This window comes from Cyprinodon tularosa, unplaced genomic scaffold, assembly GCF_016077235.1.
Source record: "Cyprinodon tularosa strain WSP-4 unplaced genomic scaffold, ASM1607723v1 ctg84, whole genome shotgun sequence".
Lineage (NCBI taxonomy): Eukaryota > Metazoa > Chordata > Actinopteri > Cyprinodontiformes > Cyprinodontidae > Cyprinodon > Cyprinodon tularosa.
Genome location: NW_024039607.1, coordinates 720,188 through 733,519, shown reverse-complemented (window position 1 = coordinate 733,519; position 13,332 = coordinate 720,188). Strand labels below are relative to the sequence as shown.

The window sequence follows — 13,332 nt, the reverse complement described above, 5'->3', positions numbered from 1 at the left end:
CCAGACAGAATATAAAGTGTATTTTGTTCATTGAACAGAATCAATATGTCTGGGTGATACAACACACGGCCTTGGTCTCAGTCTGCAACACAAAGCTCACCTCTGAGCACATTTTCAATCTGTTTACGGTGCCTGTTTGTGTTTGCAGACCCTCCAGGAGGAGAAGATGTCCCACGAGAAGGACATGAGTAGTGTGCGAACTCACTATGAGGAGGAGGCCAGCCAGATGAAGGAAGGCCAGGCTCGAGCTTTAGAGGAAGTGGCCAAGAAGCACAGATTGACCTTGGAAAACGCACTAACCAATGCCGAGAAAGACAAGAACCGCCTGCTGGCTGTGAGTACTCACACAGTCACATACTAACAGGCTGACATTCACTCCCCTCCAAGGTTAAAGGTATGATACAGAGCCAAGAAAAATCTTAAAGCAACAACGAGCTCTCCTGTTCCCCAGGATGGCTGCGTGTGTACTTTGAGATTCGAAATATGTTTAACCTGAACAGACAGATAATTAAGAGTGACTCAGTGAAAATACAAGCTGTCAGCCTCATCAGTCCCTCTGTATTCTGCTCTTACTGCCTGCCAAAAGATTTGCTCCTGTCACAGAATTAAATCTGTTGATGTTATATCTGTTTATAAGTTAGTGGTGAATGGGAATGACAGACGTGCAGCGTTGTCTGCATATCAAAAGCAGCACTTAGTATATCTAGAGTGACTTCTGCTGCAGACACCAGTATATGCATCCTAAAGAGCAAGTTTAAAAAAAAAATCTTTTCTGTTTTGATATTTATCAAGGTACCACAGCCCTATTCTGCACACCACTGAGAATTGCTGATAAAGTTGTTCTCGGTGGGGAAGCAATGCTTGTTAAATTCTCCACAAACTCTCTGGGATCTGCTTTATAACAAGCCAACATTTTTCACTGACCTCACCATCTGCTGCAAGTGCTAAAAAGCAGTCACTTAAAAAGCAGCTTCATAAAGGCCAGAATTATATTTTTTTTTGTCTACTAAAATACACATCTCCAAATGTCACCCTGGTAGCTAAATAAAAGCTGCCTCACTCTATACTGTATGATTTTATATTATTAAAACATCCTGTTGATGTTAGTTCAATACTTTATGAACAAAAAGTACTTCTAGGATAGTTTTTCTAGACTGTACACATTACTTTTAATTCTGAATGATGAACAAACACCTTTTATTAAAAAATGCTCCAGACTTGTGTGGTTTGTAACCAAGCTTATCCCTTATGGAGGTCAGTGAAAATGCAGTAAATAGTGTTGCACCGATACCAATACCAGTATCGGGCGGGACCCCGATCCAGCACTAAAATGGTGGACCAACACCATGTAGCACCTCTGAGGATAAGGCGATACTCGGAGAACAAGCAACTCATTTTACTGAATTTAGGTCAGCAATTTATCTCTCCACACAGAGACGTTTAGTTTCAACTTTTTCCGTCAGAAGCCTTCACATGGTTGGCAGGTGATTAAACTTCAGATTGCTGCAGAAAATTTGCAATTTGCTGGGTCCTCTGTGGAGTACGTTCCACAAAAAGAGGCTGTAACGGTGAGTAAGAGGTTGGAATACCTAAATGAGAAAACGCAGCCTACCTACGTGGGTGAGTATTTATATTTACCACGTATAACTGTCATCTGGGATGCTGGTCGTTTTGCATAATTTGCTGGAAACGAGAGCAACCTGGGGCAGCTTCTGTCAATGCTTTTGTGTTTCGACAGATTTTCCCCTAAAATAAAACCAGAACGAAAGCAAATCCTGGTGATGCTACGTCATGCAATCTGTCTGATGAGTCATGCAGGTGAAAGCAGTGTTTTTGATGCCATTTAAAGAAGCAAAAACCAAACCATCCACTCCTCACTGTTGCTCTGTGGACAACTGTTTGACACTAATCAGGTTAAAATCCTGCCCACACTGTAACAAAGAACCAAGGAAGGCACATCTATTTTTAGGATTCTGCAGAATATATTCCCCTCACATATTTTGATATTTATCACTTTTGCACTTTATGACCAATGAGGAAATTAGGCTTTGTTGAAGCAGTGGAGTTCTGACATTTAAAAGGTGCAGAATGCATGGATTTTTTAAATTTCAACTTCCACTTGAATGCCGATGACATTTACTTCATGAACAACTGTGAACAAATGAAACTCAGACGTTGCTTTTCAACCATGTGTTAACAGAATTATTTAGAAAAATAAACACTCCTGAACAAAAATGATGGTACCGCTAGAAATGAAAATAATATGACTAAAGGCATATATTAAGTCAATGTGTGTCAAATAATTACTATCATAGGCGTCTGTAATCTAGTAATAAGTCACTGTGGCCGTTTCTCAATATGCGTTCTCGTGTGCTCGTGACACGTCATCAGCCTCAGTCCAAGCACTGTTCCAATTGCAGAGAACGCTAGACTAAGAATGCACCACATCCCGGATGTTGTTCTCGCCTCGCCCTCTTTATTGAGTATGCATCAGAGCAGACTTGTCCGTTCTTGAGACTGACAGCTGTCCGAGGATGCACTGCGGCAGCAGCAGCATTCAATGGAGCGCTCTAGACGAGCTGAGCGTGTGGTGATGTCATCAGTACGCATCTGTTCCAATTGACCCATATCTATGCTGCGTGCTCGCGTTCTCACCAAGACCAGACTTTCCTGTGTTCTTGCCAAGACCAGACTTGACGAGAACGCGAGTACGGACTCGCGTTCTCGTGAATTGAGAAACGCCCAGTGTCTATATATAGGGCTACAGGTATTTTCTGCTCTTTGATGACATGGTGTGTGCCACACTCAACATGGACCAGAGGATGAAAAGGCAAGAGTTGTCTCAGGAGATTAGTAAGACAATTATAGACAAGTGTTCTAAAGGGAAAGGGTATAAGACCATCTCCAAGAATCTTGATGTTCCTGTGTCTACAGTTGTACATATTATTCAGAAATGTATCCGTTGGACAGTAGCCGCCCCTGCTGGATGTGGCAGCGGGAGGAAAACTGATGGTAAATCAAAGAGATGGCTGATATGAAGGTAACAAAAATTCTAAAGATTAAACGTAAACTTCACAACCAAGGAGGACCCAGATGTTGAAAACAAATGATAAAAAAGCCAGACTGGAATTTGCCAAACTACACTATATTGCCAAAAGTATTTGCTCACCCATCCAAATTATTGGAATCAGGTGTTCCAATCACTTCCATGGCCACAGGTGTATAAATTCAAGCACCTAGGCATGCAGACTGTTTTTACAAACATTTGTGAAAGAATGGGTCGCTCTCAGGAGCTCAGTGAATTCCAGCGTGGAACTGTGATAGGATGCCACCTGTGCAACAAATCCAGTCGTGAAATTTCCTCGCTCCTAAATATTCCACAGTCAACTGTCAGCTGTATTATAAGAAAATGGAAGTGTTTGGGAACGACAGCAACTCAGCCACGAAGTGGTAGGCCACGTAAACTGACGGAGCGGGGTCAGCGGATGCTGACGCGCATAGTGCGAAGAGGTCGCCAACTTTCTGCAGAGTCAATCACTACAGACCTCCAAACTTCATGTGGCCTTCAGATTAGCTCAAGAACAGTGCGCAGAGAGCTTCATGGAATGGGTTTCCATGGTCGAGCAGCTGCATCCAAGCCATACATCACCAAGTGCAATGCAAAGCGTCGGATGCGGTGGTGTAAAGCACGCCGCCACTGGACTCTAGAGCAGTGGAGACGCGTTCTCTGGAGTGACGAATCGCGCTTCTCCATCTGGCAATCTGATGGACGGGTCTGGGTTTGGCGGTTGCCAGGAGAACGGTACTTGTCTGACTGCATTGTGCCAAGTGTAAAGTTTGGTGGAGGGGGGATTATGGTGTGGGGTTGTTTTTCAGGAGCTGGGCTTGGCCCCTTAGTTCCAGTGAAAGGAACTCTGAATGCTTCAGCATACCAAGACATTTTGGACAATTCCATGCTCCCAACTTTGTGGGAACAGTTTGGAGCTGGCCCCTTCCTCTTCCAACATGACTGTGCACCAGTGCACAAAGCAAGGTCCATAAAGACATGGATGACAGAGTCTGGTGTGGATGAACTTGACTGGCCTGCACAGAGTCCTGACCTCAACCCGATAGAACACCTTTGGGATGAATTAGAGCGGAGACTGAGAGCCAGGCCTTCTCGTCCAACATCAGTGTGCGACCTCACAAATGCGCTTCTGGAAGAATGGTCAAAAATTCCCATAAACACACTCCTAAACCTTGTGGACAGCCTTCCCAGAAGAGTTGAAGCTGTTCTAGCTGCAAAGGGTGGACCGACGTCATATTGAACCCTATGGATTAGGAACGGGATGTCACTTAAGCTCATATGTGAGTCAAGGCAGGTGAGCAAATACTTTTGGCAATATAGTGTATATGTTAACAAGTCAGAAGGCTTCTGGGAGAATGTCCTGTAGACAAATAAGACAATAATGGAACTTTTGTTAAGGAAAATCAGCTCTATGTTCATAGAAAAATGATTTACATCAGCAAAGAACCTTGTCCCTACTGTGAAACACAGAGGATGTTCTGTTAAGTTGTGAGGCTGCATTGCTTCCTTTGGTATAAGGAGTATGAAGCGTAAAATAAATCTCCAGACTATTAAGCGATGCTAGAGAGAAATCTGCTTCTCACTGTCAGAAAGCTTGGTCTTGGCAAAATGACCCAAAACACACAGATAAAAACAGCTGAGAATGGCTAAGAGGAAAACATTGGACTATTCTGAAGTAGCCTTCTATGAGTCCTGACCTAAATCCTATTTAGCATCCTTAGAAGCTGAATCATGCCGTCTGGAAAAGGCAGCCTTCAAACCTGAGACAACTGGAGCAGTTCGGTCATGAGGAGAGGAACCAAAATACCTGCTGAGAGGAGCAGAAGTCTCATTGACAAGAATAGGAATCATTCGATTGCAGTAAATGCCTGAAAAGGTTGTGCAACAAAATATAAAGTTAATGGTACCATCATTTTTGTTTATTTTTAATAATCAGTCTATTGAATAATGCATGAAAAGCAGACTGAATTGTATTTGTTCATTTTCATGGGATTTGTTTAATTTAGTCAGTTACAAGTCATTTCTTTGACCATTGTGAAATTTTCTTTTATTAAAAAGGATAAAACCAATTTTGTCCATGTTTAAATATAGATGGATAACAGAGTGTGTGTTTAGCCAAATACATACACTCACCGGCCACTTTATTAGGTACCCCATGCTAGTAACGGGTTGGACCCCTTTTTGCCTTCAGAACTGCCTCAATTCTTCTTGGCATAGATTCAACAAGGTGCTGGAAGCATTCCTCAGGGAGTTTGGTCCATATTGACATGATGGCATCACACAGTTGCCGCAGAATTGTCGGCTGCACATCCATGATGCGAATCTCCCGTTCCACCAACATCCCAAAGATGCTCTATTGGATTGAGACCTGGTGACTGTGGAGGCCATTTGAGTACAGTGAACTCATTGTCATGTTCAAGAAACCAGTCTGAGATGATTCCAGCTTTATGACATGGCGCATTATCCTGCTGAAAGTAGCCATCAGAAGTTGGGTACATTGTGGTCATAAATGGATGGACATGGTCAGCAACAATACTCAGGTAGGCTGTGGCGCTGCAACGATGCTCAATTGGTACCAAGGGGCCCAAAGAGTGCCAAGAAAATATTCCCCACACCATGACACCACCACCACCAGCCTGAACCGTTGATACAAGGCAGGATGGATCCATGCTTTCATGTTATAGACGCCAAATTCTGATCCTACCATCCGAATGTCGCAGCAGAAATCGAGACTCATCAGACCAGGCAACGTTTTTCCAATCTTCTATTGTCCAATTTCGATGAGCTTGTGCAAATTATAGCCTCAGTTTCCTGTTCTTAGCTGAAAGGAGTGGCACCCGGTGTGGTCTTCTGCTGCTGTAGCCCATCTGCCTCAAAGTTCCACGTACTGTGCGTTCAGAGATGCTCTTCTGCCCACCTTGGTTGTAACGGGTGGTTATTTGAGTCACTGTTGCCCTTCTATCAGTTAGAACCAGTCTGGCCATTCTCCTCTGACCTCTGGCATCAACAAGGCATTTCCGCCCACAGAACTGCCGCTCACTGGATGTTTTTTCTTTTTCGGACCATTCTCTGTAAACCCAAGAGATGGTTGTGCGTGAAAATCCCAGTAGATCAGCAGTTTCTGAAAAACTCATACCAGCCCTTCTGGCACCAACAATCATGCCACGTTCAAAGTCACTCAAATCACCTTTCTTCCCCATACTGATGCTCGGTTTGAACTGAAGGAGATTGTCTTGACCATGTCTACATGCCTAAATGCACTGAGTTGCCGCCATGTGATTGGCTGCTTAGAAATTAAGTGTTAACGAGCAGTTGGACAGGTGTACCTAATAAATTGGCCGGTGAGTGTATACACATCACATCAGAGTATTCTTTCTGTTTAACTTGATTAGGAATATTAGTTTGCTGAAGTCGGTGTCCTAATACATGTAACTATAATAGTTGTATTCATACGTTTTGTTTTTTTTAAGTGTGCAGCAAGTAATTTTTGATTAGATGTGCTGATACTTGAATGAGGCTGCCTGTAAAAATTATTCTGAGTGAAGTGGGCAACCTTTCCAAGATGACAGCGCTAATGAGGCATCTATTCTATATACATGTCTTAGGTGTATTCATCATAATGTGGGCTTACTTATCTGTAGATGGAGATGTTTTTCTTTTCTTTTTGAGGGTGTATGAAATCATGAACAAAAAATCTGTAAGGGCATCAGAAACGGGCTGTGGATAAAAGATCAGAAACTTAGTAGACATTGCCTTCTAAAGACTCAATGCAGTAGTAAGTCAAAGGGTGCTTTTAATTTAAGGGTAAATGTATTTGGAGACTTTTATTGCTATTTAAATGTTATGTTCAAGGTAAAAGTATAAGAACAATTACCTGAGTTTGAAGTAGGGGATGGTGGTACTGATTTGTACTATTGAAACTAATAACTAAGGAGTAGATGAAAACTTTCTTAAAACCTGTACAACGTCTGATGGAGAACTGTTTTATAGGAAAGTCTGCCCCCTGAAAGAAGAAATGTGATATGAAAGGAGGCAAAGTTCCAGGTTTTGCTCACTGCTGAAAGCAGCATCTGAATAGAACCGCTCCCCTTCACAAATCAGAAAGTACAGAAGATTGTAGTTTCATATTGGATGGTGGACATCCATCAGGCTCCCTAAAGCGTCGCCTCAATGTTCCTCTGTGCCTGATGTTCAAATTATACCAAATAGCTAAATATCCAGTGTCAGGTTGATCTGATATGAGACACTGAAATTGTCTCCTGAGATTATAAACAGGACGATTTTAATGAGACTGGAGTAGCTGTTCCAAACCACAGCCCACCTCTCATCTGGCTGCTGCCGAGGCGTACACTTCCTTCATTCTGGAATAGCCTTGTAATGATGCCAATCCCCACAGAGTCCTCATTTCAGTCACACACAGCAGGACGAGGGATTGAGTATTCTCTTGCATCAAAGTTGTATAACAAGAAAGTGTTTAAAATATTATCCCACTGCACTCCTGATCCAGCCTGACAGCTAAGTTAATACAGGTTTTCCAGGGATATAAGACATGCTTTCCATATAAGGACTTTCTGCCTTTAAGCCCTGAGGTCTTTGTGGTTTTTTACCTGCCAAACTCTGGTTCACGACAACTCCGTCTGTTGGTGAGGAAGTGTCTGACTGAAGCAGTGACAAGCACGATAATGTCCACTGAGGTGTTCATTCACTCTTCACACGTCAGTTTGTCTTCTCTACAAAATAATAGTCCAGACAGATGATCCCTCTGTTCATCAGCACCTAATTCTGTAGTCTGATCCAACTTTAATCTAGTGAAGGATCTTTTCTTTCATCAGCGACAGTCTTTCAACACTTTGAATTATAATGAGTTCTCTCTGTGAAAGGAGCATTTCGAATTTAAACTATTCGGTCTGCTTTGCCTTTGTTTCAAGTCATAAAATCATTTATGATGGGTCATTACTGCTGTTTTTCTTCTTCTATGTTTGACTTCCAGTTTCAGTATCAAAATGGCCCACAAGGCCTTTGATAATATCACACCAACAGGAGTAATTTGATGATGTTTTGTGCACAGAGTAGGAGACAAAGGGTTATTGAGTCTGAGATTGCTGCATTCTCAACTGCGTCTTATAATGGTACCTTCATCAGGGGAAATAAGGATTCTATGAGGTTGCTTGAAGATATTGATAGTTTGGTTTGACCCAAACCTTTAGTTGTCTGTTAGAAAGCTAAAATAAAGAATGGATTAATGTTTTCAGAACCACAGTGAGTCCATACAGTACATCTAAATCAACAAAAGGAAGTATATAGAGAGGATAAATTAAAGTCGTAGGGAAGTCATAGTTAAATGTCAGATCATTCTGGCTTAAACATGTATATAAATTTACTCTTTATCAGACGATATTGTCCTAGAATTTAGAAAATGAATAAAAAAAAATACTGTCTTACGCGCGCTCACGACGCTACGGAAGCCGGCAGATCAAACCAGATGAAAGTGCGCATTCAGCGTCTGCTCTTCCAATAATGCAAGCGTAGAAGAAGAAATGTGCTGTTTACCTGTGCAAAGAAAGAAACGACGAAAGAAAAATATCTGAGGACTTCAGTGTTGAGGAAGAGCATGAGTTCTTTGCCGAGCTGAATGCGCTGGTTTGGTCTGCCGGCTTCCGTAGCGTCGTGAGCGCGCGTGTGCGCGCTTTCAGGAAATCCTATACACTACTGTTTATGCTCTAAAAACATTCTAAATGACTTCGTTTCGAGTAAATTCTGGATGCTACCCACTCAGGACACTTGGAATACATTGGACGAGCAGTATGGAGGAATATTGACACGTTTTTTGTGGACTTTTATGGACCTTTCTGTCTCGGTCACCATAGACCTCCATTATTTGAATGTCAGCAGACAGCAAGAAGCCTCCCAGATCTCCAGATGCATTTGAGATATCAAAAAAGTACTCCAGAGTGTTGTTCAGCATGGGGGTGAGTAGAAAATGAAGGCTAATCATGTTTTGGGTGTACTATTCCTTTAAGGCGCTGCGTTAATGCCAGACTCTTATCGGGCGATACAGAATATCTCAGTTATTCTATTCTAACAGTTGGGTTGGGAGCTTGGTCTATAATAATAATAATGACTTTCACGTTGATATTTTAGCGCTGATGTATATCTGGGGGTGAGAACGAATCAGTCTTCCAACCCGTGTAAGCCTACTGTGAAATTACTACACCGAAGGTGATGTGCTGACATGAATTGCAGCTATAAGCACAGCTCTATCAGCCAGGCTAACCATTCTCCTCACTCAGTGGATAGCCATCAGCTGCTAGCCATCAGCCGCACTGTTGGGCCACGGCTGACCTATATTACAAATTACCTGCGAAGCAAACTATTATGAGGAGAATACATGACCAGCACGCCGCAGAGAAAGTCGCGAAAGATAAGTTGAGTGAGACGACATGTTTGTCAGATTTTTTGAGACACTGTATTGTTAAAGTGGGACTTCTATAATTGGAAGTGGGACACTCTATTGCAGCAAAAACAAAATAGCAAAAAAGGTATTTATAACTGTCAAAATCTTAAGTAAGTAGACGAAAGACATAAAGAAAGAGAAATCATTAAATTTGGAGCCGTTCACCAAACGAACGTCCAATCAGCATTGGCTTTGAGGCGGGTTGAGTTGTGACGCAACGAGAAGCGCGACAGTTCAGTCTAAAGAACATGGCGGCTTCAGCCGGTGAAACTAGAGTTAGCGTGCCTAACGAGCAAGTTTTATCGGAATTACAGAGTATTTCTTCACTGAAAGAAGAGCAAAACACTGCTCTGGAGGCTTTTCTCAGAGGAAAAGAGGTTTTTGCTCTTCCCCCGACTGGTTTCGGCAAGAGTTTGATCTATCAATTGGCTCCTCTTCGTCGTCGCTCTGTTAGTACGTCATATGCTTCGTTGATCTGATTGATTTATTTGGCCCGTCTATCACCAACATAGGCCAATCAGCTAACCAGTATTTTCGCCCCTTCCCAAAATTACTTCAACTGAAGGTTTCCAGATGGATATGCGGAGCAAATCCAGCAAATCCATCTGGCGGAGTCAGGTTAAATTATATCTTGAATGCCTTTGGCAAAATTCAAATTAATTAATTCCAAGATTACAGTGAGATTAATCTAGATTAAAAAATGTATCTATGCCCATCTTATTTAATAATAAGATTTATTTCTTATGATATAGTCTTTCAGTAGCTCAGTTGAAACTCGTGAGTAATTTGAAGTTCTGTCTTGGGTTTCATGTAACATCCTTTTTTTTTACACGGCCTCCAAAAATGCATCCCTTGTGTAATGAATAAATGTGAAGGATTGTGTTGCAGCACATTCCCTGAGCTCTAATTGTCCTTGGAAAGCTGTGCTCATCTCACAGTGTAAGAGAGACCATTGTCCATTAATAAGCAGGCATAATAAGCCGTATTACACCGACAATTAGAGTTCTTCCTCTCACCTCAGCCAAGGACGGCCAAGATTCTTAGCAAAGTTTGGAAACTATTAAGAAGAATGCAGTAAAAATAGCAAAGTTCCTCATTACCTGAGAAAGATGTTTTTAATCCTTAAAGAAATTAGAAGATGGTGTTAAACATCCCGATTAACATATTCTTCAGAGCCGATATGCCCAATGATGGTCCTCTAAAATTCTATTGATCATCTGGTTCTTTAGTTTAGCTTTTCCTCCACAACACAAGATGCTTGTTAAGGGAACATCTACAGGGTTGTTCTCATGGAAAATATATACTCTTTTAAGTCAACTGAAATAGACAGTTTTACGTTGACAACTTTTTCTGGATCTCTTCCTAATAGATTTCTTACCTTTTCTGTGGATGAAAAGCCGATTTGATTACAGGTTCCGGTCCAACAAATTGTCACTTAACATAAAAAAAGCAAGTTATATATTTTTTGGTTATAAGTTTAATACATTTAAATCTTCAATGAAAATTCAAATTGATAATACTTCTATTAATAATGTTAGATGTGCTCGTTTCCTCGGTGTTATTCTAAATGATTCTTTATCCTGGAAACCTCACATTAGTGCCATAAGTACAAAAATAGCCAAAGTTGTCAGTATACTAGGAAAAATCCGGCACCTGATTAACAAAAAAGTTGCAATTATGTCATATTATTCAATGTTATATCCATATATTAATTACTGTAATGTTGCTTGGGCTAGCACCCACCCAACTAAACTTGAATCTGTTTTTCAACTTCAGAAGCGAGCTTTAAGACTAATATTTTGTGTAAATCGTAGACACCCCTCCCAACCACTGTTGCTCAGGCAAGTATTCTTAGTGTTTATCAAGTGAATCAACCTAAAATAGCTTTATTCGTTTATAGCTCTATAAAAAAGTTACTTCCCCAGCAATTTTGTAATATTTTAACTTTTAATAATGAATCTCACGAGTATCCAACTCGTAGTAGTTGTCTTATCAGGCTTCCTTACTCTCGTACAACTCAAACACAGTTTAGTGTATTATACAGGGGATGAAGGATATGGAACAGTCTTCCCACATCACTGACAGATCTTTCTAAAGAACAATTTAAACGGAAAGTAAAATTGCTGCTACTAAGTTGTCTGAACTTTCCATATGGATTTGTGGTCTAAATGATATGTTAAATTGTTTTATACAAAGAAATGCTGTTTTTTTTTTTTTTTTTTTTTTTTTTTTTTTTTTTTTTTTTTACATGATATCATATGGATATCTGAAATGGTGAAATGTATTTGTTTTAATGGAGACTGCCACTCATTAAGCCTCTTGAGGGTTTTTCGTCAGTTGTCCATCACATTTTCTTTTTTAGTGAAACATTGTTCTATTTTTTTATGTTTTTGTTGCTAAAATAAAATAAATAAATCAAATAAAAACGGATAACAGTAAGGTCATTAAATTCTCTTTGATGTTTTTAGAGTCTCATTTAGCTGCTTTCAGGGTGCATGGACTATTTTGGCAGATGTATTGAATGTCCTCTGCTTGTCCATTGGAGGCCAGTAAAACAGCTGATTTCAAATTCCGTTGAGACCTTTTAAAATTCCTCAGCAGACGCATAATCTTCACTGTTAAGATGGTTTTCACTCTCACGCTTTCCAAAGGATTCAACAGGGCAGGCCTCCTTTAAAATTATCAGTAATGATTTCTCCTGTGTGGTAAGGTACGCCTGTGGAAAATCATGTACAAATTAATATGGTTATGTCATTTATTTATTTCACTTTTATAGTAAATTTTTGTTTTTTTGTTATTTATCCATTTGAATGGAATATTCTTAGAAAAACACAAGGTCTGTTAGTTATAACATTAAGTAACATTCTTTCCTGATTTTGAAAATAGCACAGATGGTGAAACAAGCTATTTGATCTAAATATTTAGAGGAATAATATAATAATCTGGAATTAAAACATCTGCTGTACAGTCGCAGCTGAAAAAACTTTAGAGAGAAGCTGGATCCTCTGGCTGTTTACCACACTGAACCCAGAGGAACACCGTCTTGTTTTATTGGTTTGATTAAAATGATGGTTTGCTCACAGTGACACTCATTTGACAGCTTTTCTCCTCTTTTGTTCGTTCTTGGTTCTAACAGGAGATGGAGCAGCAGTTTGAGAAGGAGCGGCTCTCTCTGGAGGAGCAGAAAATGCTTCTTAGTCAACAGCTGGACGAGATGAGGGAGGAGCTGACGACCAAGCTCAAAGAAGCCAATGAGGAGGTGGGAGCAACCATCCAACCTAAGAATGGGATGACATCCAATTTCATCTTCCCTTTTGGCTGCAACACGTAAAACAATAAAAAAATAGCAATGTAATCGATACATAGGGCTGGGTATTGTTCAAAAATTTTCGGTTCCGGTACCAATACCGATACCTTCACTTCGATACCGGTTCCTGAACGATACTTTTTTCGATACCAGTTTTATAATATCAATTCGAAGAAAAAGAAAATTACACAACATAAAAAAGTAAAAATCTTGAGTTTTATTTTAAGCTCTGATTTTTTTCATTTACATTTTTCCTCTTACATAAAAAAAAAAAATTCAGTGTCTAATATTCACTGTTACATTGTGAGGACCTTTTTACTTAGCAGTTTTCCTTTAGAAAAATTACCATGTCTGACAAACAAGCCCATTGAATGGGATCCTACTGACAGCGCACCGCTGGTATGTGGAGGTCTGAGCGGCTCCGACAGAAATATTGGAAGGCAGGATGAACTGACTGCACTGATTAAGTTTTCAGGTGGATTTTCCCACTTAAAAGCATAATAA

The 13,332-nt window shown here is 40.5% G+C and overlaps 1 protein-coding gene across 2 annotated transcripts in view; it reads left to right on the top strand.

Moving 5' to 3' along the window:
• Positions 1-13,332, top strand: part of fam184a (family with sequence similarity 184 member A) — a 274,942-nt gene that overhangs the window by 165,480 nt on the left and 96,130 nt on the right. For both annotated transcript variants that reach the window (XM_038272733.1, XM_038272732.1), the window contains exons 9-10: positions 149-334; positions 12,658-12,780. In XM_038272733.1, coding sequence (XP_038128661.1) covers positions 149-334; positions 12,658-12,780 — 309 coding nt within the window. The remainder of the gene's footprint in view (positions 1-148; positions 335-12,657; positions 12,781-13,332) is intronic.